A 27,634-nucleotide genomic window follows, 5' to 3' on the forward strand; every position below is an offset into this window, starting at 1 on the left:
AGGAGCAGCACGATGCTGCTGGGGCCAGGCTGGGAAAGAGAGTTTCCCTCTCAGGACATAATGTTGCAGAAGACCCTGAGATGTGGCCTCATAGCAGAGAAGGGGCTTTGGCTGAAGAGCAGATGATGAAGTGGATGGCAAGGTGGTAGCATGGTGGCTTGGTGGTGTCCACCGGCTGTTGCTGCAGTGGTGCCCAGGTGCAGGAGTGCCTGAGGGTGGGTAGGGAGGGTTTGCTCTGCTGAAGCAGCGAGCAAGAGGAAGGTGTAAGTGCTCCTGCAGTAGGTGGAGGGACATCTCTATGTGCTTGTCACTGCCTTCCACCAAAACCATTGCCTGCCTCTACTTTTCTTTAGTCTGATCCCTCAGATCATAGACTCATGGAATAGTAAGGGTTGGAAGGGACCTTTAAAACTGTAGTCCAACCCCCCTGCAAGGAGCAGGGACATCTCCAACTCGATCAACTCATCCAATCTGGCCTTAAATGTTTCCAGGGCTGGAGCATCTTTGCATGCCTGTTTTAGTTTAGAAGATTTTGTAAGAAGGACCACCTGGGCATGCTGAAGATTATGAAGTCTGACTGAAATACCATTGTATGGAAGAAAGCTGAGGGGAAATAGAACAGGGTGTGGGGCAGAGATTTTGAACAGAAAATGAGAACATACTCCCCATCAGGGCTTGGGGAATTTGCATATGAGTTGGAGGACTACCTGGTAGATCTTCTTCCTTTTGAATTGGGAGAGTCAAGTGAAGAAAAGGGGGGTCAAGTAGGCCAAAACTGCACTGCACAAAGATTTGGCAAAGAGGGAAATAATAAGATCATAGGAAGATTTCTAAGAATTAGCTAACTGTTGGTGGGGAGTGACATTACCACTAGGAAAAAGCAGCAGTGATCATTTTTCTTCTATTTCTGAAATAAGCTAAATCCTCCCTCCTTTCAGGTGTCATTAAGAGGAGCTTTCTGAATCTGATTTGCTTCTTACTTATGGCTCAACCGAAAGTAGGAACAATAAGGGGAAACTTTCCAAAATATGCTTCTTAGCGGCCAGGATTCATTAATATAATCTGACCACTAAAAGTCCACTAAAAGCTGGACCTTTGGCCAGAAAATATCAGCAAGAAAGCTTCAAAAGTTTATTTTGGAGTTTGTTTTTTTTTTTCTTGGTAATTGTAATATTGAATTTCTCTCTTTGGTCGATTAGAGCAGGCACTTAGAGCTTTAGGACAGGAAAAGGAGCTTTATTTGAAAAGGGTTAGAGAACTCTGTTATTTCTTTACCTCTGCCCGGGCCATGGTAAATGCAAGCTTTAACTGGGATGCTTAAATCAAACTGGGTAATTCTGGCCTTACGGAAAGGCTGGGAAATGTCTCAATTACAGTAATTTTTCAACAGGAGGGTGGCTTTTCCACTAAACAACATGATCATTTTGACAAAAAAATGCCTCTACAGTTTTTTTTTTAGCTGAAAAGCTGTGGCTCAGATTTAGAAAAGCTGTAGCTGTTAATGGAAACATTTTATTCTGGAAGCACCTTTCCACTGGCAGTTGTAGTTTAAGTACATTATGTGCAGATCTTTTCTGTGGAGGGCAGTCCCCAGATGACATGGTCCATATCTAAGCCCGTGAAAGAGAACAGGAATACAAGCACCTAAACTGCAAATTCCCAGGGGGCCACATTAGGGTCTTGTTCTGGTTTTGTTAGTGAGGGGGGGCCTAAGGTGGTAGCTTCTGTAGGAAACTGCTAGAAGTCGCTCCCCTTTGTTCAGTGGACTCGGCCGGGCCTAGGGCGGACCTGCTGCTGGCCAAGGCCGAGCCAATTGGTAGCAGAATGTCCCGTGATAACGCCTCTGCGATAACGTATTTAAGTAGGGGAAAACAGGAAAAAGAGGAGAAGATGTGAAGCAGCTGAGCGGGGGGCAGAGAGGGGGAGGCGCGAGCCTCATGGGCCTTGCAGGCCTCACCCTCTGGCCTCCCGCTGGGCAGCCGACTGGGCCCAACTCGGCCCGGCCTGGCTGCAAGAAGTGGAGAGGAGATGAGAAGTGAATAAGATGTAAAAAGGATCCTGAGAGGTGTCTGCCAGCCTGTTGTGAGGAATGGCTGCAGACGCCAAGGTCAGTGAAGGAGGGGGAGGAGTAATATGGCTCCTGGCCAAGATTCCTCTGCAACTCGTGGTGAAGACCATGGTGGAGCGGGTTGTCCCCCTGCAGCCCATGGAGGTCCACGGAGGGGCAGAGATCCACCTGCAGCCCGTGGAGGACCCCACGCCAGAGCAGGTGGAGGCCTGAAGGAGGCTGTGGCCCGTGGAGGGCCCGCTGGGGCAGCTGTTCTAGAGGGACTGCACGCCGTGGAAGAGATGACCCACGCCGGAGCAGTTTCACGAAGGACTGTGGCCCGTGGGAGGGACCCCACGCTGGAGCAGAGGAGGAATGCGAGGAGTTCTTCCCCTGACGATGATACAGCGGCGTAAAACAACGCGTGATGAACTGACCGCGACCCCCATTCCCTTTTCCCCCCCCGTGCCGCTCGGGAGGGGAAGGTAGTAGAGATAATGTTAAGCCCGGGAAGAGGGAGGGGTGGGGGGAGGTTATCTTGTTCCCTGTCTCATTCTCCTGCTAATTTTAGAAATAAATGAATAGTTTTCCCCAAGTCGAGTCTGTTTTGCCCGTGACGGTAACTTTAAGGATTTCTCCCTGTCCTTATCTCAAACCTTGAGCCGTTTTTCTTATATCATCTCCCCCTATTCTCTCGGAGGGTGGGGGGAGCGAGAGAGAGACTGCGTAGTCTGGTCCCGATCGGGGCTGAACTACGACAGGTCTCCAAATGAAACAATGTCAGATTTCAAGTGAAAAATTTTGTCTTGCAGTTTGTTTGTTTTGCTTAAAAGTCTGCATTTTCATCAGGTGAAGGTATAAACAGGCACCTGAATCATTTTCTAGCCAGTTCAATTAATTAGCAATGAAAGCCCAGCATGTGTTGCATAAGAATTTCATTGACGATGTGTGAGACTGAATAAAATCCAGTTTATTTTTTGGTAGCTCTGGGGGTTGTTGGCTTTTTAAATAGTAAAACGAGGCTTGGGAAGAGAAAGTGGTTAAAAAGTAAAGAAGGTGATCTGACCTTGAATTGCTACAAGGATCCTGGGAATAGTAAGGCCCCGTCTAGAGTAACTGATACAGAACGTGCTTGCCAGGCGTGTGCCTGGATCAGCAGTGGTTCAGTGCACACCTGGCAGAAGTCTTACTCAGTGTTTGATAAATTGTCTTATCCCAGCATGAATTAAAGTAATGAATCTTTTATTTCTAAATTACTACAAGGCTCTGAAGTCTTTCGGCTTAATATTTTTTTTCTAGTTTCAAATAGGTAATGCAATCTCTACCTTACCTGAAGAGTTTGATGGTATCGTAGGCTTAATCTTTAAACTGCTGCAGAGGGGCGGGGGGGGGAAGCTTTGGTGTCAAGGGAAATAACCTGGCAGAGAGAAAAATATCAGTAGGATGCTGACACTGATTTGGCAGAGACTGTTTGATGCACGCTTTGCTAGCTGGCTGTTGATTTTCTTTTCTGGTTTTACGCTTTTTCTGTTATATTTGAAGGTGCTTCCAAAATACTGGTCTTTAACTAGATACCTTCATTCAGAGAGAAGAACTGTAAATCAGTAATGAGAAAACTGGGAGCTGGGGACACATCTGAATGAAATTAAATCCCCATCCAGACAACACGGACAGTGCTCTGTAGAACTGTGCCTGTTTGATTGCCTCCTTTACTGTGTGGTGTAGGCAAGAAGATCTGTTGCACATGCTTTCCAAGACCTGCACAGCTACTAAAGCCCTTCCTAATAAAATGAGTAAGTTAACAACTGTGTGCGAAGGTGCACTCAAGAAACTTACTTTTTTAGCAGCGCGGTACCTGCCCGCCACAGCGGCCGGAGGAGGCCATGATGGCAGGCAACGCAGATGATGGGCTGGTCCTTCTCCTCCTCCTGCTGAAAGATGCAGGTGTAGGAGTAAAAAACCTGCCCTACCAGAGCAGGTCCATTTAATGCATCCATCGGGATCGAAAAATGCCTCTGCTTGTTGCTTTAACTTCTGACTGGGGTAGGGAAATGGAGTGTTTCTGTTGGGCCACTCCACCTTCTCCCTGTGGAAAGCATGGCGAGTGCTATTCTTATGCACAGGAGTGTCACCCAGAAGTACAGGCGTAAGAAACACCTGGGGGAATACCAGGGTATTTTCTTAAACATACCTTTACTTTGTCATTGGCCCTATAGGCCAGTGTACAGAGCAGGGAGCAGACTACTTGTAGGCACATATATGCAACAGAAAACCATATAATTTATATAAACACATCTCTGTAAAAGACTATTATGAAAGGTTGATTTTACAGGACCTATTTAACATCCTCTGTGATACATGCTGCTACATATTTGCATTGAGGCTTGCAAGTTGACTCTTAGCTCAAGCTAAATGAAGTTTAAAATGGCATAGGATAATACAGCGAGGCACCTTTGCTTGCCTAGTATGGGTTAAAGAGCTATTATAGGGCTAAATCCTATAGGCAGCTGCGCTGGGTTTGTGTAGCAGGGTTTGTGTAGCAGTGGCAGCTTCTGCAAGAAGCTGCTAGAAGTTTCCCCTTTGTCCACTGGACCTGGCTGGGTCTAGGGCAGTCCTGTCACTGGCCAGGGCCAAGCCAATTAGTGACAGTGATAACACCTCTGTGATACTGTATTTAAGAAGGGGAAAACTAAAAAGAGATTCCCCTGAAGTCCATGGTGCAGCCCATGGTGAAGCAGGCTGTCCCCCTGCAGCCCGTGGAGGGCCCCAGAAGCTGGGGCAGGCAGGTGCCTGAAGGAGGCTGTGGCCCATGGAGGGCCCACTGGGGCAGCCGTTCTGGAGGGACTGCATCCCATGGAAAAATGACCCACACTGGAGCAGTTCATGAAGGACTGCAGCCCATGGGAGGGACCCACGATGGAGCAGGGGAAGAATGTGAGGAGTTCTTCCCCTGAGGAGGAAGGAGCGATGGAAAGAGACATGTGATGAACTGACCGCAACCCTCATTTCCTATTCCCCCTTCTCTTTTCTATCACACCAAACTAATCACTTTCTAGACTTTTTTTTCTCTTGTGCTGCGATTTTTTAAAAGTTTGTTTCTTTATTTTAATGAGGATGAAAGCCTCAGAGCTGTTTTTAGTTCTAAAAGAAGGATTTGAAGACATTCTGCCTATTCCGCTTTTCCACAGGGACATTAATTCATAAGCAACAAAGAATATTATAACTGTTTACAGTGGCCCTCAGTGAGCAGCATAAGACTTGGGGATTTTGAAAGGAGTAAGAATATTTGGTTACAGAATCAAAAGCTAAAGTAAAAGCTTCAGACTCAAAAATGTTTGGAATTGCTCAAACAAACACAATGAAAAATTTTCAAGTAGCCAGCTTTCAGAACCATGTGAATCTTCAAGCTTGTTTTGTTTTGTTTATCTTCTGAGCCTCAGAAACCAAAGCAAACTTGAAGGTCAAAATGTCTGATATGTTACCTTTAGATACTTGTTTTAACACAAAGTTCTGCTTACTTTGGTTATTTTGCATACTAACAGACGCTGCTTGGTGTGTAAGAGGTACCACTGGTTTCAGCTGAGCTTCAAAAGAACTGCAGTGCCTCCTCTGATGAAACACACTTACCTTCTCAGTCTTACCATCACATGCGAACTAGTTTTCCTGTAAGATCCAGGGTATAGCATTATGTAGCAGTCACCTGCAGTCATTGGGATAATTTGGTCATGGATCATCAGTTTACTGCTAGCTGGAAGTTTGCTGCTGTTGTCTGGATGGGGATTTTCCTTTTAGTTTAAAAAGGAAATTGGTTCTGGCTCAAGTTTACTTAAAAATGTTGCGTATTTTGTTTCCCCAGAGTGTTTCTCAGCTTCCCTATGGCAAAGCCCTCTACACGTATGAGGGAAAAGAGCCCGGCGACCTCAAGTTTAACAAGGGGGACATCATCATACTGCGGCGGAAGGTGGACGAGAACTGGTACCACGGGGAGCTCAATGGGAACCATGGCTTCTTCCCCGCTAGCTACATCCAGTGTATCAAGCCACTCCCGCAAGCTCCACCTCAGGGCAAAGCACTTTACGACTTCGAAATAAAGGATAAAGATCAAGACAAGGACTGCCTGACGTTCACCAAGGTAGGAGAATAGGGGATTTAAAAAAAAAAAGTTTAGAAAGCTGCTTCTGTAGGGATTGATGGGGCACATGGGGTACTGGCAGCCAAGCCTGCAGCACGATGGTGCTGGGACCAGTGGGACACACGCCTGGCCTCCTTGGGCAACTCTGCCCAGGGACCCCTGCACACTTTCTTTCAACTGGTTTATTGTTTGACAAAGTTAAAGCCCTTGAGCTCAGGCAGCCTAGTGAGGACAGTGAAGCTCCTTTAGTAAGTGAAGCATCCCCTCATGTAACATGCTGAAGGACGTTGACTTCTCCCAACTTGTAAATCCTCCACCCTGCAGAGGCAGAGCCTGCTTGGTGGCCCTGCAATGTCCTGCACACCAGCCCTGCTGCACTACTGGGTGGGCATAAAGCATCCCCTCAGGCCAAACCTGATGTTAGCATCTTTGGGAAATTGCTCCCATTCTGTCTAAAGGAGAAGTCAGTGAGATAGGTCATGCCGTGAACAGCAAAGGTGGTATAAAGCCAGTGAAACTCAACAAGTAGAACTGGCTACATACTTTCCGAGTACATTTTTCTGTCTGAAAAGCATACATTTCTTCTGCATTGAAATGTTCTGAAAGAATGACTCAATTTCAGAAGAAATCTAATGGAAATGTGTCTTTTAATGTTCCTTATTGAATCAGATGTTCCGACATTTTAAAATGCCATTCAGCTTCAAAAGGTATTGTATCATACCATATACCAAACAGCAGTTGAAATACACTGTCGTCATATTTCCTATTTTAAGAACATAAAGACATTAAAAAGCAGACTTTTTTTAAAAAGTCTTTGTTTTCTTACAACCAAAATGTTTAATAAATTCCATTTGTAATGAGAGAAAACTGAGATATTGTAATTTCCTTTGGATTTAAAATGTCACGTTTTTCCTTTCTCCCCAACCTCCTCACCTGCTTTCTGTCTCCCCCTCCCCTCTCTAGCAATTTGTGTTGACCTCAGATGGGCTTCATGGATATCAAGAAACCCACAGTAAAATAAAGCATATCCCCTAATGCTAATTTATGGCACTGAATGCCACAGAGAACCTGTTCATTGTCATTTTCTGTTTTATTTCAGCTGTCTGTGGTTGTTATAGTATCACATAAAGTAATAACAGTTATGCTGGAAATGAATATGAAATAGATGATAAAAATATCCTTCACAAGGATTTTACTGACCTCCTCTTTTGAGGCTACTTATTACAGCTGAATGAATTATTTGCAAAGTATAATTTTCTTGCCAAATGTAACATCTTTCTCACTCCTGCAACATTTCTCAGCAGAACATAATTTCCTAGAATGTATACTTTCTCATATTTATGTAACAAAAGATTTGTAAGCACTTTTGCTCCATAGCAAGCGAAGTGTTTGATTGCAAACACTGCAAACTCTGTGACTCCCCAGCCTCCCTGGAGCTGTGAATCTCTGCGAGCAAGTGGGCTGCTTAGTGAGAGGCAGCAGCTGTGTACTAACAGAAAGTTAGCCAGAAGTTACCTTTGAGATTGTATCGGTAAATATATATTTGCTGGCGCATTGTTTTCCTCGCTGCTTGCCCAGAGGTACAATGGTGACTTCTCCGAGAAGCAATCTTCCTTGTCCGCTGAAGATATTCATTGCTTGCTCAGTCTAAGAAACTTAATAGATATGGCAAGCAGCTGTGGTCTTTTTTGTTAGAGCCGGTCCTTCCCTAGACACTTTTGTATTTAATAGATTTGGTGCCATACATTAGTATACCTCCTTTACAATAATTGTCTTTGTATACTGATAGTTCTTGTTTTCTCACCTGTCCAGTGTCATTCTCACATGGAGCACTTCTTTCTGCTGTAGAGCTCTACTCGCAATCCCTCCGCTTTCCTTTATTTCACCCCTCATGTTACTGTCTGCATCCTTTTATCCCTGATGACTGTGTTTTCCCCAGGGCTTGGTTTCTCTTCTACTGCTATTTTCTTCTTTAGCTCCTTCCACTACACGCACTGTCACCTTGTAACTTTGTTTATGTCTTGCCTATTTTTCTCCCTAACAGTGAATAATCTATTTTTCATCTCAGGACTTTGCCATCATGTTTCCTCAGTTTTCTCAATGCTAATTTTAGCTGTCACCTGCACTGATGAGGGTTCCTGTTTAGCCCAGATTTTAGATCATCTGCTGATGCAGTCAGTTCCTCTGCACAGAGTAGTGAGCACTGCGTTGCTGTAAATGGGATTTGTCACTTGGAGAAATGTTCATTATTTGAATGTCTCAGTTTGCATCTGAAGATGCTGGACTTGATCTCAGTATCATTTACGCTATTTGTTCTTTCCTCAGGTAGAGGAGTTGCATTGACATACTGTTTATACAAACTAGTATAACCTATCTGTGTCCTGCAACTCATTTATCACTACCAGACATTTGTAATTGGATTTTACTTATAAACATGTAATAAAAAAAGGGTCTTCCTTTGAATAGAAACTACAAGAAGAGAAATCAAGTATAGAGATCTTCTGTATCATTATGTTTTGTTGCTCCTTTGCTGGACTTTGCTGAAAACAAAGGAAGGATATTTGGGCTTTCCTCTGAATAGTTGTTTGGGGTTGTTGTTTTTTTTTCAAAATTAAAATGTCCTATTGTTCCAGAGGTGGATTGCAAGGTCGGCTTTACACAGATCTTCATGAGCAGTGCTCCACAGGGCTTCTGCCATTTACCCATTTTCATCTCCTGTAGGCACAACACTCTCCAGATAAAAGGCCAAAGATATATAAATATAATAATTTTGTATATGTAAGTATAAAACTGTGAGGGACAGAGAAACCTCTGTCTTGAGTATCCAGTGCAACAAATAAGGCTCCAGCTGGTCATTCTTTTACACCAAGTGGACTGCTTCCCCTAAGTTCTCCTCCCAAAATAGCCATATATAGGGGCCTGCCACTGTTCCCTCCTCTGCAGTGGCTACAAGAAGATAAAACACCCCAGATCTATGACTTAACACATTTTTCCTCAGTGTTTGATGGTTTCAAGGTAGAGGGAGGTAGATTTAGATTAGATATTGGGAAAAAAAAAATTACAATGAGGGTTGTAGAGCACTGGAACAGGCTGCCCAGAGAGGTGGTGGATGCCTCATCCCTGGAAACGTTCAAGGCCAGGTTGGATGAGGCTCTGAGCAACCTGATCTAGTTGGAGATGTCCCTGCTCCTTGCAGGGAGGTTGGACTAGATGACCTTTGAAGGTCCCTTCCAACCCTAACCATTCTATGATTCTCAGCTATAGCGGTGCAAATCTGGAATAATTGCATTGTTATCTCTTTGCGTAGTTGCTCCAGCCTTGGATTGAGTCCAAAGTCAGCCCACAGTTTTGTTTTGGTGTTCGACCACCCTTTGCACACATGAGTTCACCTAGTGGCCCTTTGAAGGCTGAGTCACAGTGGTAGATGGGTCTCAAACCTGTCAAAGTAGCATAAACTGTTTCCTATGCTTTATTGCTCAACACATTTTTAATCACATCCACTATTTCCTTCGTTTTCCAACACTTTCGTTCCCAGCCTACAGCAGCATTTAAAAAATCTTGTGCCAATCTTGGAGCCATCACATCCAGTACCGATTCCTGGCTGCGGAGCAGTATCCCAGCCCCTTAGCACTCCATTTCAGCAGCATTTGCTGTTCAGAGAGGGACCGTCCTGGCGGTAGCCAGCGATTGGGATTCTTGTGCCAGCTGGCAAGCATCGTCAGCAGGCGCACCAAGCACCACGCCGAGCCATCCTGCCATCGCTGAGATCTCCCCAGTGCTCTAGATGGAGTTGTTATCTCTGCAGAATAGCAGGCACATCTGCTTTGTATTGCTTCGTTAATGGCCATTAATGACTAGAGTAAAAATCAGGCTGTGAATCATGACTGTTATTGGACACAATTTTGTGCTGTTTTCTCAGCAAAAGGGTTCATTTATCTGTCAATCAGATTGCTTTTTAAGTGATTTATCTTTGATTTCCTTTCTGATAATGGTTATAAACTGGAACTGCAGGTCCCACGTGCCTGTTGCAAGGCTGCCCGGTCCTAATGAACAGAGAGAGACTTGAGCAAGTCGGAGAGAGAAAAAAAAATTAGATATTTTAGCAACAGGCATAAAAAGAGCACCAGGTATCTTTGTCAAACTAGAGTGGATATCATTGGCTTTTGAAATGAGATTTGAGCCTTGGATTCCTTTATGCTGTCTGGAAATCAATTTAGTAGATGTGAAATAGTGAAGTTCAGAATGTTGAAGTGGTATGCCAAGAGATCTGTGGCTCTCTATGATTCATGATCCTTTTGGGAACCTTTCTAGGAATTTATAAGTAGCAAGGCTATCCAACTAATTTAAGGTACTAAAATAGTTCATGTTGAAGCTTTCACCAGCCCGGTGCTTAGAGTGATGTTGCGGGCTGTGAATTCAAAGAAACTTTCTATTAATAAAGAATTTCAACAGGTGTTTTGGGATTTGCTTTAATTCCTGGAGATTTTCAATACCCTTCTGAAAATGAATTCTGTAATGGAAAGCATTCTCAAGGATTTGCATTTTGGTCTCCCACAAAGACACATATTTTGAATGTCAGCGTATCTCGGGTTGTGCAGCTATCACTTTCTCGTATATGACCACATTCATCAATCAGACTTGGTAGAGACAAACTAAGATCGGTGTATGGAAATGCTTCCAGATTTCATAGGTCTGTAGGAAGTAAAGTTGGAAGGGATCTTCAAGGGTCACCCATTCCCTGCCTCATCCTCCAGCAGGATCAACACAGGATAAACCTTTTGTGCCAGGTGCCTATCCAGCCTGCTCTGAGGTTGGAGATTGCACACTGGCTCTAACAAAATCTAGTTGAGTGCTTTTTGGTTTTTTTTTCTCAATTTCTTATCTTATATGTGCATATATAGACACACATATACACTTGTACATGCATGCACATATGTATGCACATAGACACATATGATTATATATGTATATATAAACATGCAGTGAAAATGTAGAAAGTCTCAAGACTTTTTAAAAACCCAAAACACTTTGGGTTTTTAAAAAGTCTTGAGAAAATAACTGAACAAATACGGAAATTAGGAACACCCATAGCAGGTTCTTGAAGCGATGCAGTCTTTTATTTTCCTCATTTACCCCCTTTACCTAGATTCTAAATTTATGATAATTGGTCTTTAGTAAGAGAATGTGGAAACTTTGCAGAGACGTACTACTGTCAGCTCTTTACATTGATTAAAAATGGTCCGTGCAGACAGGGCTTTGGAAGGGAATGCTATCTGTTTCTTCAGGAAATTAAATGCACAAATTCCTTTTGCATCCTTCCAGCTGTAATAAATAGCTGAAGAACTCAGTCTGTGGCTGTTTCTCAGAGCTTTCCCCTAATGGATCGTTCAGATGAATAATTCAAAGGAACATTTAAACTCTTTCAAAGTGCACGTGTTCAAAATGCACATGTTCAAAAACTGCAAAGTACATCACATCATATCACATCACTGTTCTGATCATTTTCTATCAACTTAAATCCACAGTCTGTACATCCTGGACGAGGAATTTGTGGGTTTCCTTCTATGTGAGAATTATCTGCTAAAAAACAACTCCCCTTGCCTGACCAGTTAACAGGGATAGCTTGCTACATGGAGACTGATAGACCATATGTAGCCCTTATTTTCCTAGAGTGAGTGATGAAAAAAAAGTTAGAACATCAGGGAACTCTGTCTCAGCTTTCTGGAGGAAGACATTGTCTCCTTTTTTATAAATTTCTGCACAGGAATGGAGGTAGATTTGATGCAATGAGAGAATGAATGGCATGGTAAAACACTGGCACAGGTTGCCCAGAGAGGTGGTAGATGCCCCATCCCTGGAAACATTCAAGGCCAGGTTGGATAAGGCTGTGAGCAACCTGATCTAGTCAGGGATGTCCCTGCTCCTTGCAGGGAGGTTGGACTAGATGACCTTTGAAGGTCCCTTCCAACCCTAACGATTTTATGATTCTATCTCAGCAAACTTCACTTTGCAACTTCTCTCAGCCCACTCCTTTCCTCTGACCGTAGGAGATGTGAGCACGCAGGAGTACTGTGCAGAGAGGGCTACCTTCCACAGCCTTTGTTGCAAGCGGTGCTGGCTCAAGGCTGGATTTAGTATCACAGCCCCAGCAGACAGACGTAGTAGCAGAAAACCATTGACAAGTTGAGCAGCTCAAACTGGGAAAACTCAGGGTTTGGTTCTAGTCACCTGAGCTTTTGTAATGACTGGAATGTTCTAGTTTTAACTCTATTAAGAGAAACTTTGAGCAGTGTGAATCTTATTTGCAATTTGCTTAATCTCCTCTTATAATCACAAAAAAAATATCTTCAGCTGAGCTTTTTTTTAAGATTCCTTGGATTAACTATAACATAAACATGACGTTAGTTTTAGAAACAAACTTGTGTCTGAACTGAAGCTGATCCACCAATTGAATGCAACTTTATTATGTTATCCGTGGCTTTTTAACTGCTTTGCAATTTCACTCCTAATATTTATTTAAAAAGGAAAACTGATAATCAGTGCATGAGCAGTGTAGGCTAGTTGCTGAGAACCTTTTACTATACCTTATGCTTCTTGCTGAAAGTGTTTCCGGGACCACCCATGCTCTACTGCTGCTTCCCTTTAAATTGTCTTCTGGAACAGCCAAGCACCACAATGAGCTTCATGCTAGAGGGTCTCCTTCTTTGGGTTAGACGCAGCCTCATGGGTCAAACATGTCCCTGCAGTGAAACCAGGAGTTACCTATTCCCACCCGCTGTCCCCAGGCCCCCAGAGCTGCTAGCAGCCAGCGTGAGCTGCACTGGTCTGCAGGGCTCTTCAATGCACTTTGGATGGGATGCCTGGGGTGGGATGCTGGGCCAGGAATGCTGCTGGCCTAGGACCCAGGGAACATTTTTACTTGGTTTATCTGGTCTCCTCTGTGTACTTTCTCCCTAAGCTGTCATGTGGGTCACTAAAACTGGCATTTATCTGCTGGAAAAATCTGATTATGTATTTTGTGTATCTCTGATTTTAGGATGAAATTTTGACAGTCATCAGGAGGGTAGATGACAACTGGGCAGAAGGAATGCTAGGTGACAAGATTGGCATTTTCCCTATCCTCTATGTTGAGGTAAGTTCATAACAGGTGGTGGTGGATTCTGACCTTGATGTCTTGTGGGCACACAGCTCCACCTAGGTGCCCAAGGTCTCTCATTCTCTGTGCACCTGACTCATCCTTGTCCTGAGCATTTTCCTGCAGTCATTTCCACCAGAGGCTTATTTCAGAATAAACACTGAGACTTCACGTCCTCTGAGCAGACCTGTCATGCCACCTCTTCCCACTGCTGTGCACCTGCCTGCTGGTGCCCATCCAGCTGGATGCTACTTGATAGAAGAGCTGTAGTGAGCAATGGTGGGCCACGGTGGCCCCGCTGGAGATGCTCTGTTATCCAGATGCCAGATAATGCTTCTGGGGAGCTTGCCTCCTTCGTGAGTGAACCAGGAGTGCAAAGAAGGGATGGGCACCACACATGTATGTATTTTTTCAAGTTGCTGCCACTCTGCACCGATATTTGGAGCAGTATCGCCCCAACTCTGCTCCCAGGCGTACGCCGGTGCCACTCTCAAGAGTGAAGCACCCTGTCTCCTGTGCCCAACAGCGGAGCCTGCCCTACTCTCTGCGACTCTGATGCCTGCCTCCAAAATTACTTCTCCAGATTTCTTAGTTAATGATTTGAGACAAAACAGAGATAATTAGTGCCTGACTACCTAATTATTAACTCCAACATGACCAATTTGGAATAAACCATCATTAAAATAAATTGCATTCCCACAGTTGACAAGAACAATAATATTAAAAACAGAATGGGTAAAAGCCGTTATTGGGAAACCAGCTGCCTCACGTAAGTTAATGACTAGTTTTCTTCTATTCTGAACGTGTAAGACATTTTCAGTTTGTTACAATTAGATGAGAGAGCTGGGTTTCTCCCAGATTTAATGTTCCTGGGGAATGTGATGTTACTGTCCTGCTGCAGAGTGAATTGGGGACCTCTGCACAGCCAGCCACCATTGCACCCCACCACCTTTCCCCAGCTCTAGCTTTGCCTGTGGGCTCTAAGTACTTGCACTGCCTATGCACTGTAGAGCATCCTGATCCCTCTCCCACCCCTAGGTATCTGTTCTCCTTAATTACTGCTCTAATAGGGTGAAGGGCTCAAAGCCTCAGAGGAACAGCATGGGAACATGTGCAATGATGTCTCACTAAAGTTCTCCAAGCACTAGCACATCCAAAGTGGCCGTGGAGGAGCAAGAGGTGGCACAGTGCAGAGTCAGAACAGCAATGCTGGAAGTTTCTAAAGGAATGCAAACAACCAGACAGTCAGCACCAAAGGAGAACACACATAGGAATGTGTGTGTGTGCATATACATTCATACACAGACACACACATGTGTCAAATAAATACAACTATATACATTTATCCATATATTTGTATATATACACACACACAAATATTTTATGTGTATAAATTTGAAACCTAGATGCTTGAGATGCCTTTTCAAATGAGATAGTAGTGTGACATGGACGTAATATTTGTGCTGTGGTTTGTGAAGCCAAAGGGAAATGATCCTCCAGACGGAAACATCAGCCACCTGTTTCTTCCATGTCCTGGTGGATGGAGACCTTGTTCTGAATATGAGATGAGCTTATGCAGCTATTGGAGTTCTGCAATTATGTCACTATTGCCAGCTTCAGATGTTAATTTATGTTAAAAAATAAGAGGACTCAGCAAGCCAAATCCCAAAGAAGTTTTGAAAATCTCAATGCCAATGTTTATAATATAAATCCATTAAACAAGTAGTACTTGAATGTAAAAACACTCCTTGAGTCTGTCCAAGACCATTAAGCGGTTTTCAAAATCTTGGCAAAATGTGCAGAATAAGCAAAGCTTAACTCTCACGGTAGCCTACCATTTGTGTGAGCCGATGGTCAAAGTGCGTGGGATTTCACATGGTATCCAAAGCCCTGCACTCTGGAAGGAGTGAATTCCAGCCTGGAGCCCATCTCTAATGGCAGGCTCTAATGTCCTCAGCTGCTCCCACAGCCCACAGCCCCAGCAAAAGCTTTTAGCCAGAGTGCTAGAAAACAAGCTGGTCACTTCAAGGATCTTAGAGCTGAGCATGCCAGAGCTACAAAGAGGGGATATAATCCTTGTTGTGGCCCCCCCCTTCGGTGAGACTTTGTCCTGGCAGTGTTCTGCCATACCCTTCACACAGATGCTTGCAAGAAAGGTTTTTGCAAGTGCTCTGTTACAAAGCATTTGCACGCATAAGCCGCAGCAGGGTGGGAGGGAGAGGGGTACCACAGCCCCGCTGGGGCAATCAGCAAATTCCTCATCAGGAGTCCACTGGCCTCCCAGCACTTGGGCTTGTCAGCTGGCCCATGTAAAAGCCTGCAGAGTCTCCCTAGGCTCCTTCGTCTCTTTCCACCCTGTGCTTACTGAATTTGAGTGATGCACTTCTGTAAGGGAAGCCTGGGAGCACAACTTTAGGAGCCAGACTGTGGTATCACAGAGCAGTGGCACAAAAAAAAACTAGCTGAAGACATCAAAATATATCTGTTCCCTGCGGTGTTTTAGAAAGCCTGCATCTCAGCATTATGTGTGGTTGTCCTTATAGCCATGTAAGTGTAACGTGGCATGGATTTTATGCTTTATTCCCTACAAGTGTCCAGCAAGGGTGCTTGCATGCCTGCTGTGTCTGACAGCTCTCTGCAGAGAGGCTTTTTCCTGCCTCTGTAGTGTCATCTCTGTCCCAACCTCAGAGAAGCTACAATCGCATAAGGAATAAATATTTGCAGCTCACAATGATGACTTTTACAGAATGAGTCACACACAATATGTTCTGTCAGGGAGAGTTTGCACTGGTTTTTTTTCTTATATTGTTGCTGTCCTTCGTCTCCAGTAGAAGTCATCAGGGGTGATAATTTATGTTTTAATTTGTCTACAGAAAAACACAACATAATCAAATTGATTCTCAAGGTGCCTTCTGTCCTGAAGTAAACATCTTGTTAATAATCCATATGGTTTGAAGTCATATTCTTGCTGGGAGGAGTTTTGGACCCACAAGGAATTCAAAGTCCTAACTAAATTTCTTTTATTTTACTGTCTTCAAGCTAGCTCCTTCATTCTTAATAACTGCTGTTATTATCTCTGTTTGGACATTGTAAGTGTTGTGCTGCTATGTGTAAAATTGAGAATAATGAAGACTAAAGTGTGTCCTGATAGATTTAAGTGTCTGGGGGTGAATTTGAGGGCAATGGTGTGCCAAATATTTGGAAGGACATGTCCTGCTCAGATAGGCAGGAACTGGAAATTCAAAAAGCTGAGCTATTAGACCAAAATTTCTGACTGCATCCCCCAGTGCAAAGAAGTATTGACTGAGATCAAGAAGCCTTACGAGTCAGTGGTAGAGCAAGGCAATTATGTTGAGCACTACTGTGACTGTAATATCAGCAAATTACAATTGATGAAGTGCCAGCCCATTGTTATAACGTTTTATGGCAGCAGGGGCACTGAAAGCTGTGATTAAGTAATATTAGGACTTTTAAAATTCTTTTTACAGAGCAGTGAAGCAGAGTAATGGGGATCTTCTCCTACTCTTCACAGTCAGAAAAAAAAAGAAAAAGGTGGAAAGGATGTCTAGGAGAAAAAGGGAGGAGGAGAACAGCCAGAGCTGATGGTTTCAGTGCCCAGCAGCACAGATCCACAAGACTCCTCGGAGACACAGGGGAAAAGACTCCTTGCAAGTCAGTATTTAAAAAGAGTTCAGACAAAACAAAAAAAAAAAAAAAAAAACAAATCAAAACAAAAAATCCAAAGCCAAATGCGTTTCTTAAAGAAAACAAAGGTTTTTCATTCCAAAATCAGCTTTGCAGAGCAGAGCACCACATTTAACAATTTTGTGCTGTACCACTGGATCTACCAATCATCCTAAACAGCTTAAACCCGTACAGAGGAACCTGAGCACATTGTCAGGTTCCCAGCAGTCGTCATTGAATAGTGTTACAGAGACACTTCCCAGCATAACTTGTCCTTAACTGTATAACTGTCTCTTGCTGAGTGTAACCTTCAGTTAGCCTGCAGACAAATGCAAATGGTTGAGAGTTTAATGTGTCTGTGTATGTGTTCAGTTAATCTGAAGACTTGGAGGTTTCCATTAGGAGATGCAGGGAACCACTCTGAAGAGACCAAAGCCTTTCCCGTACCCCAGCCTACAGACCTGCTTGACTTTGGGATTCTTCAACATTTTCCTGGCGGTGTGACCACAAGTCTGGCATTCCATCCAGATGGCAGATTTGTTTTTTTTTTTCTCTATATACAGATTGCCAGCTTAGCTGTTTCCAAATAACCTGGTGTTCTCAGTGGCAGTCATCACAGCTGTATTCTTGAAAACTCAGATGTGTGCATGTGTATTTCTAGCTCTAATAGATGTTTTGACCATTTTCAACACCACCAGCAAATATTTGTTGTCCTGTCCATTTCTTGTTTATGTTTTCTCTCTCCTCAATCTATTTGGTCCCTCCCTTCAGCTGCAGGACAGATGGGTCCCTATGGGACTCTCATAATGAATTCAGCCTTGATATCTGACCCATTATGTGGTCTCTGTGGCAGCACATTCTGCACCTTTCTGAGTATCCTTTATGAAATCCTTCCAAAGAAAAGGAACGTCAGACAGTCAGTAGAGAGTAACATTTCTTCAGTGCCCTTCCCAAAGAGAACATACAGTCTCTGTTTTTAAGGTCTGACAAAATGGTTCATTTTAGCCTTGCTAGTATCATTTAATGCTAATAACAATTGAGGCTTTTGAAAGGTGGGTAGAAGGAAACTAATGTAGATGATTTTAGAAAAGCTGACTTACTAAATCTCAGAGGAGCAAATTCATCCCAGTAGTAAGAAGGTGTAACACTAATGAGTTAAGAATTACATCCATTAACATGAGAATTGATTTTTTCTGTTCTCTCTCCTTTTGTAAGTCAGATAAAAATGGAATAAGAACCTTGTAAAGCTGACAATAATGTAAGCTCTAAGAGGTGTTCAGCTGATTTCTGTCAAAACGCTTTATTGATATGCATTTTCAAATTTTGTAATTTCATTGTTTTAAGACTTCTGTTCCTGCACCTTCATAGTTTCTAAAAAGTTGATCCTACTTGTTTTCCTCTTGCATAGAATATTGTAGAATATTCAAAGATAATTTTGGTACCAGATTTCTATGTGAATGGAGTACAAAATACAGTTCCTATGTTTCACATACAAACTAAAACATGTGGAATTTGTATTGTAGGCTGCAAGAGGGACCTCAGTGAGAACCTATACACCTACTACTACTTTCACATCAATCCATGATTAAAACTTATTGATTTAAAATACTGTTGCATACGTACAAAGTAAAATAATTTAAAGAGCTTCAAATTAATATGATGTCAGTCAGGAAAACTAAGAGTATTAGCAGTCAGAATGGAGAAGAAGATTAAGAATATAATATAGAGGAATATTTCATTATATATGTATATTATATGTACACTTTTTTTTAATCTATAGCTCATCTTTTCTGCATAATGGCTCAATTTCTTGTTTTCCCTTTTGCTTTCATAAATAAAGAACCTTTTGCTCTTTGATTTAATTTTCTATGTAAAAGGTAAATCAGTATGACTTAGGGTAAAAAATTTCTTTTTAAAAAAATTTTGAGTAATTTCTTGTAAGTTTTTTGTTAATTTCTAGCATCCTTCATGAGGTGATCATTCATGCAGATTCTATAAGAAGACTTCCCTCCATCTCCAGGATACAAAATTGAGCTGCAATGTCACCTTTTGACTTAAATGCCAAGTTTTCTCTACCTTAGATTAACTGAGTTCTTCAGCTCTGTAGACCTTTTCTAATCACTCACTCCCCTTGGGCTATGTCTGGACAAGTCAGTGCAGGATTGCTTTCTGGGAGCCCGTTCCTCCAAAGTTCATCTCAGGTGGACACCGCAGAGGGGAAGCCTGCATACAGAGATAGGTGGGAGTGCTGTCACGTTTGAGTCGTCCTCCAGTTCAGACAATCATGAGGCCTGTGTTGAGATGCAGTGAGAGGTGAGAGCTAGCACATAAATTTAGACATAGACATTTTCACAACATAGGTTGTGAAAATTTACCTTTTGGGAATTGACAGTTTTAGTTACAGGTCTTCTCTTACTTGTCCTCCTGCCTACTTCCACACGAATGAACTCATAATTAAGTTATACAGATTTATATATTATAACCAATCTTTCTATTAATCAAAATCTCATCCAAACTGTTATCACCTCGTACTGTTTCTGGAACTGTTGAATCAGAAATTGGCCATCTCTCACATTCAGGAATATCTTCTCCACCCTCTCCCATGATGAGTAACATCTGAATTTCCTAGATTTTATTTTATAAAAATAACTCTCTAGGGTTATTTATAGAAGGTTTCCAGCCCAGCCAACTTAAGCACACAACCTTGGCAAATAAGCCCATTTCATGAGTCTTTCAAAAGCATATATATCATTTTCCAATCTCTATGGGGCATTTTTTGAAGCACTGCCTCCTAGAAGCCAAAAATGGAAGTGCAAGTTAGGTACCTGAGTAAGATGGACTGACTTTTGCTCTTGATCTGATAACAAGATTTGATCTCTGAGGTATTTATCAATTTCCAAAAATACCATTCTGTCATATATCTATCAATGTTTGTTCTGATTTTGCTAGGGAACCTTAAAGCTACTGTGTCTTTCAGAAGCAACAAGGTGCCCTGAATGAATAAACTGTTTCTTCCACAAAAATACAAAAGGTAGATGTTCATGTCATTCTGCAGTGTTTCAAGTGGAAAAATGCATCAAGCAAAGCATCAGTTCCTTTGGTCTTGTATGTACTCAGAAAAACAACTAAATAGATAGCATGCCATTTAAGGTTAGCTTTTGCCTGTGCAATTGACAGCAAACGTTTTGGACTTCTCAGCAGTGCTCAGCAACCTCATAGCAGACAACCATTACAGTCAAGTATTTCAACAACAGAGGAGGTTTCCATGGGCTAGAAATTAGCATTCCCCATTGAGCATACAGTCTATTTTGGGGCGCTGGGGCAGCTCTAGAGCACGTCATCAGTAAACCACTCTCTCTAGAGCAGGCACAAGAACAGGGCTTTTGTCTTTTGCAGCCATTGATCACCCCTGACAGCTTCTAAAGATTGCTTCAGCAGTGCTGAATTCCTGGGATCTTTTTCCTTTTGAAAAGAAAGTATCTTCTAGTCTCACTTACCTACAGCTAATGTATGAAGGTATATCAAGAAGTTATACATCAACAGATATATTATTTGTCAAATAGTTAATTATAAATAAAATCCTAGAGGATTTCATTATTTCTCACACAGACATTCTTCTTTTTTTTTTTTTTCATAGTGTCCTTGTTAGTGTATGTTACACATCTTAATTAGCTTCTTTCTGGGAGAGCTTTCCTGGTGCCATAAAATTCTCAGAGTGGAGATCTTAAATCCAAATGTAGCCACAGAGGGAAGGTGTGAGAATTTTAGGAGATGCTTCTGGCAAGCTGATTGTCTTCTCTGCCCATTTGGTTTTGGCCACAGCCTTCCGAGCAGAGGCCAAAATGTTTCCATGTGTCAGTCATAGCACTGGTGCTGGGAGTGCCAAAGAAAAGAGAGTCCAGTATTAAAATCCCAGCCTGTGAAAGGACCTGGAGGAGGTGGAAGCACACATTATCCTTTGCTGTGCCTGTGGTGGGTGGGATGATGTCCATCAGAGGGACAGGATGGACAGTTGATGTCAGTGACATTGTAAATTATTTGCCGGAGGGAGCCTGTTAAAGCCTCCTCCGGTCTCTGTTTTCAGAAGATAGCATGTTACATAAATATTATTCTGTCATGGTGAAGAGTCACAAAATATGGTTAAGCTTGATCCTTTAAGCTTTCAAAGAGAAGTAGTTTCAAGAATAATAGTTTCCTGATAGGATGAATCTATGAACTGTTGTTACCTCTTCCCTTGCTTCTTATTTTGGCATCTCCTGGAATGGTGAAACTGTCTTTATTCTAGGGAGTGCATGTGTGTGCTGAATGCATGCTTCAAACAACAAAAATAACATGTGAAGTTGATTTTTAGTCTGAAAATGTCATTAGCTATGCCAAAACCAGATGTTTTAGTTAAGTCTCAAATCCCCTAACATTTTGTTAGGTGTTAGAGCTGAACATTGAGAAAATCAAGTTCAAAAGACTAGAGGAGGAAGCAGTACGAGCAAATTAAAAACAAAAATCAGAAACAGAGACAGATAGTTAAAATTAATTTGGGGGGTCTCTATCTTTTCCAGATTTTCTCTAGAACACACAGCATTCCTGAAGGCTCACCCCTTTGTGTTTAGTCTATCCTGTAGAAGAAATTACATAAAAGTCTTTGGTTTTGCTTAGTTTGTTCCTTTACATGGTAGATCCTTGTTCCCCTTTAAAAAGGGGAATAAGGAAGACCCAGGTAACTACAGGCCAGTCAGCCTCATCTCTGTGCCTGGCAAGGACATGGAGCAGGTTCTTCTGGAAACCATGCTAAGGCACATGGAGAGCAAAGAGGTAGTTGGTGACAGCCAACATGGCTTCACCAAGGGCAGATTGTGCCTGACCAATTTGGTGGCCTTCTATGATGGGGTGACAGCATCGGTGGACAAGGGACGAGCAACGGATATCATCTACCTGGACTTGAGCAAGGCTTTTGACACTGTCCCGCATGACATCCTTCTCTCTGAACTAGAAAGACATGAGTTTGATGGATAGACCACTTGGTGAATAAGGAGTTGGCTGGATGGCCGCACTCAGAGAGTGGTGGTCAATGGCTTGATGTCCAAGTGGAAACCGGTCACGAGTGGTATCCCTCAGGGGTCCATGTTGGGCCCAGCCCTCTTCAACATCTTTGTTGGCGACATGGACAGTGGGATAGAGTGCACCCTCAGCATGTTCGCCGATGACACCAAGTTGTGTGGTGCCGTCGACACGCTGGAAGGGAGGGATGCCATCCAGAGGGACCTTGACAAGCTGGAGAGGTGGGCCCATGCCAACTTCATGAAGTTCAGCCAGGCCAAGTGCAAGGTCCTGCACCTGGGTTGTGGCAATCCCAGGCACAAATACAGGCTGGGCGGAGAATGGATTGAGAGCAGCCCTGAGGAAGACTTGGGAGTGCTGGTGGATGAGAAGCTCAACCTGAGCCGGCAATGTGCCCTTGCAGCCCAGAAGGCCAACTGCATCCTGGGCTGCATCAAGAGGAGCGTGGCCAGCAGGTCGAGGGAGGTGATTCTCCCCCTCTACTCTGCCCTGGTGAGACCCCACCTGGGGTACTGTGTCCAGTTCTGGAGCCCCCGACACAAGAAGGACATGGACCAGTTGGAGAAGGTCCAGAGGAGGGCCATGAAGATGATAAGAGGGCTGGAGCACCTCTCTTATGAGGACAGGCTGAAAGAGTTGGGGCTGTTCAGCCTGGAGAAGAGGAGGCTCCAAGGAGACCTGATAGCAGTCTTCCAGTACCTTAAGGGGGCCTACAAGAAAAATGGGGAGAGGCTGTTCAGTAGGGCCTGTTGTGATAGGATGAGGGGTAATGGTTTTAAAATAGAGGGAGGTAGATTTAGATTAGATATTAGGAAAAAAAAAATTTACAATGAGAGTTGTAGAGCACTGGAACAGGTTGCCCAGAGAGGTGGTGGATGCCCCATCCCTGGAAACGTTCAAGGCCAGGCTGGATGGGGCTCTGAGCAACCTGATCTGGTCAGGGATGTCCCTGTTCCTTGCAGGGGGGTTGGACTACATGACCTTTGAAGGTCCCTTCCAACCCAAACCATTCTATGATTCTGTGATTCTAGACCAACCATTGCTTATTTCATGTTCTGCTGCGCCATTTTTGAGTGTGATACTGGCGTTATTTTATTCTGACAAAAGCAAAAGCTGCCGCCAAAGGGATTGTCCTGCTTTTGCCTCATCTGTGACACCACTTTCCTTCTGCCTTCCTTATTCCAGGACTACCAGAAATGTGGCTGCATGCTGAGATGGATCAGGAAACTCATCCTGTTGAACACTACCCATTTAAGTCGTTGTTGCTTTTTTGCTTTCCAGTCATATCTGTTCCATCATCCCATTTACTACATAGTCACATGAACATCCATGCTGATACAGGGCAGAAAGTGGGAAGACAGGAAAGGAGGACATGTGACCTGACCCTCGCCCACAGATACTCTGCAGGCAATGCTGCTGTTGAGCTGCACTCTTAAGCCATCATGTCAAAATGGTGAGATGAGGCTTTGTGCAAGCAACCTTCTCTGCCTCCTTATTGTCCCTCAATTTAAGTAATTATTTTATTAAGTTATAATTTTATGACAAAGTAGCACTAGATACTCCATAAACAAGGTTAATAATATTAGCCTGAGTTGAAGTAAGGCTAGAGGGAGTGTCCTGCTCTAAATCTGACTTTGAAGTCTTCCAATCTGTTTAGACAGAATTGAATCAAATTGAGAGGAAATTTCATGAGAGAGGTTTCTATAATAGAATTTTTCCATAACGGACTTTTTCTGGAAACCTTGGGAGAAAGCAGAAGAGGCACCAGATCATTCAAGCAGTGGGCGACTCATGCTGGAGATATTCTCCTCTTGCCCTGTGGCTAAGGGCAGGGCACTGAGGGAAGAGTCAGCTCTGCCTTGTGATACTGCTTCTTGAGAAGAAAGCAACCCTGCAGAAGGAGGGAGAGTACTCCTGGTTCAAGCTCTGCCCACCTTACTGATGGTGGGGAAAGTAAAGCTCAGTGGCGTGTTTCTTCATGGTCATCTCCTTGATTCCTTTTCTCTGATCTGCTTCTATGTCAGCAGCAGAGTAAGGAATTTACAGACATGTTTTCCTCTTGTGACCTTTTTCTTTTGTTTTCCTAGCACATGATTGTGCCTTGGAGGGAAGAAATAATGGCCTCAGCATCTTCTCTAATTGCTCCGGATGGCTGAGTTTAAGATCATAGCAAAGGCAGCTCCACACTACTCCAGCGACACATCTGTCTGTTTTTGCATAGGGCAACTCTCACTCAACATGTACCTGAGGTTTCAGTGCAGTACACGGTCAGAGCTAAATGCAGTACTGTTCCCATTTGGTCACTGCTTAAAGAGAGATCAATGTGTTTTCATGGCAAGTAGTAAAGACATTCCCAATGGGAATCACATCCTCACGCCTGGCTCCATTCATCCATGTGATTGGCAGTCCTACCTAGTCTTTGGCCAACTTGATTGCTGAGCACTCACAAAGATCAGACTCTCATCATCTTGTATCCTGATTATGGCTACATCCTTTTTGCATCCTTAGCAAATGCAGACCACGACACTCATTCATGACCATCCAGAGTGCTCGTGGACTCCCACTTCTTCCGTGCTCTCTGAAGCCCTTTGCTGTTCTGTAGTGCCAATTCAACTTGTCCTTACTTGCAAACCTTTGATTATTCATTTCTCTCTTTACCTATTGTATTTTATTTACTACTGAAAGATCAACCCCTGTCTTTGATCAGCCAGCGATGCCAATCACTTTGTCAGTTTTTTCAAATTATCTTTTTCTTCCATAGTACTTTGTTCTTCACTGTTATGACAAATCTTCAAAAATATCCAGACATCTGCATCAGCATTGCTCCTCCAGACTCCTCTCCAAAATTGTTCTTGGCTGTGATGGCTACAGAAGATTTATGGTGTGCAAAATCCTGTGTCCATCTTGCTGATAAGACTGTTTTATTGTATATTTTGTGTATATCTATATACTGTCTCTTATCTTCATCCTAAATTGTACTTTCTTTGTGCAAAGAGCTGTCTTGTTTCCGTAATACTTCTCTCAATGAAGTTCTGATCTGTGGTGGGAGTTCTTCAGCATTTAATGGCAAAAATAATAAAAGTATTATTAACAAATGTCTGTGTGTGACTGCATCACATGGTGTGGTCAGAGCTTGCAAAAATTCTGTTTCCTCAGGACAACTTTTCTCTCTGCCTACAGAATGTAGGTGCAATCCGGGGCAGTCCATTTTCAGAAAGGAATGTGTTAGGAAAATGTTTAAGCTTTAGTAATTCCACAAACAGAAGAAAAAAAAAAAGAAAGAAAAACAGTGTTCTGCACTTTCAGAAAGATTTCCTACTGTGCAGATTTTTTGCTAGCCCATTAATTTTCCCATCTCAGAACTCAAACAGCATGGCCTAGAGCAGTGGTTTTCCAAATTCCTTCCAGTTGTAGCATGCAAACATGAACAGCATTTGCATATGGATGTCATAAAAGTGACTAATGCCGGCAATCATCATGCTTTATTGCAGTACTGTGACACATGTGCCTGAGCATCCTCAGAGATCTGCTCAAAGCTCATTGGCGCTGAAGAAATGGCACACCTCTTATCTAGCAGTGACACCCGCGGCAGAGCACGCCTTGATGGAAACCAGGGCATGAAGCTAGCTTTAGATGAGCGTGTGAGAGGGAAGGGTACTAGCTGCTTCACTGCATGACTCAACAGCAGCGGGTACGTGTCCTTTACCCTAAACCAGAAATCAAACTCAGGAAGTTGAACAAATAGCATTTTCTAGTTTGATAGCCAGGAAGTTCAATGAACCCCTTGACTGCAGCTGTTGGCAAGTCAGTGGAGAGACATCTGACTCTGACCTCGGCCTTGTACCAAATCATATTTTAACATCTCAAATTCTCCAAAGAAGGCTGCAAATGATTCTTCTAGGCGAGGGGCAGTCACTCATGCTGCGAGTGCAAGGCTGAATGCTGCCATTTTCAGTCAAGAATTTGTGGAGTCAAGGGAATTTGTCACAGTTCAGCCTTGTCAGATTTTTATTCCACAAGATGAGGGGGGAGGGTTGTGGACCCGATTACATCATCATATAGGACAGAAAACACATTTTTGTGTTTTACAGACTGGCTTTCAGAGCCTTCAGTTACTGGTCAGGCTTCCTACACAAATGAGATATGTATGATTATGTCATGTGCAACAATCACTGCTTCCCAATGCCGTCCCAACCTCTTATCCATCTTTTATCAAATACAACAGAAGTATAAAAGTCTCCAAGGTAAGACAATCTAATGTAAAAATTGTTTTAAAATAATTGGTCACTGCATAGAGTGAACAGGGATGCAAAGCTGTGCTCTCACTAAGGGAAGAGAGAGAGCTATGCTGTAGTATCAGGCATCATAGAATCATAGAATCATAGAATAGTTAGAGTTGGAAGGGACCTTCAACGGTCATCTAGTCCAACCCCCCTGCAAGAAGCAGGGACATCCCTGACTAGATCAGGTTGCTCAGAGCCTCATCCAGCCTGGCCTTGAACGATTCCAGGGATGGGGCATCCACCACCTCTCTGGGCAACCTGTTCCAGTGCTCTACAACTCTCATTGTAAAAAATTTTTTTCACATCTGTGTGGGAAGGAGGCACTTTAAATTTGCAAGTAATTTGAAGTAGAGTTTACACTGTAATAGCCACAGGATATGGCACCTACAAGACACAAACTCAGGCTGGCAAGTTATGTCTCGCTCAGCACAACTCCTTTTTTTTCATCCATGTGCATAGATAAGAAGGTCTGTCTCCCTGTCACGTGGACAATCCATGTATCCGATGCTGCTGCCTGTCTCAAACATGAGTAGTTCCTCTCCCATTTCAGAGAAACATCTCAGAACTGTCCCTCTAGGGAGTCATCAGGTGCTTGGGTGAAACAGCAGCACATTGTGTCCTGACCTGTATTTTCACCCCGACTGGCAAGCAGTGAACCCAAAGCCTGGACACAGCTCTCTGATGATGCAGAAGCTTTTGTGACTGATGGCTGACATCCTTTGATGTTGGCAGCTCCCAGTGAACCACACAATGTGACCCCGGAGCTGATGCTGCAACTTTCCACTACAACCAGCAACCTGGCTTTGTAGCCAATTGTAGAAGCTCCACGCACACAGTATCTAACTATACAGCCCCATGGGACATTATTCTTTCACAAATACCCTGTACTACATCCAGCAATCCTTCTCTGTCTTGTATTCCTTTTACAAGCAATTGAACCAAAACATTTTCTTGGCATTTGCTTTCATTCTTCATTTCACTGCTTTATCAGAGATAGAAAGAGCAGTACATTTATTTGTGTGTGATTCCCCACAGGTAATCTTCAGTTGCAGCACATAAAACTTAATTTTCCCCAATTGCATGAGATTTCTTATTCTACACAAAGTTGTAAATCACCACAACAAAGACTCCTTGCTTGCTCAGTGTAAGCAAAGGCTTGTAGTACTTGAAAAATTACTTTGGCTTTCCCATGTGCTTTTTGTGCTGTGATTCCAAGAGTTTCCAAGAGCTTCAGAGATTTAGCCAATGGGGTTTCTAGCTTTCTGCAGATAACACGGATGATGTAAGGTGCAGTAGGC

General features: G+C 43.2%; 1 protein-coding gene across 1 annotated transcript in view; it reads left to right on the top strand.

Annotated features, from left to right (window-relative positions):
• The window catches only part of SH3RF3 (SH3 domain containing ring finger 3), a 256,622-nt gene that overhangs the window by 155,072 nt on the left and 73,916 nt on the right, over positions 1–27,634 (top strand). Inside the window, exons 2-3 of the mRNA XM_086769934.1 lie at positions 5,904–6,179; positions 13,216–13,311. Of these exons, the coding sequence (XP_086626060.1) occupies positions 5,904–6,179; positions 13,216–13,311 (372 nt within the window). The remainder of the gene's footprint in view (positions 1–5,903; positions 6,180–13,215; positions 13,312–27,634) is intronic.

This window comes from Chlamydotis macqueenii, chromosome 1 (genome assembly GCF_036417535.1).
Source record: "Chlamydotis macqueenii isolate bChlMac1 chromosome 1, bChlMac1.mat, whole genome shotgun sequence".
In the NCBI taxonomy this organism is placed as follows: Eukaryota; Metazoa; Chordata; class Aves; order Otidiformes; family Otididae; genus Chlamydotis; species Chlamydotis macqueenii.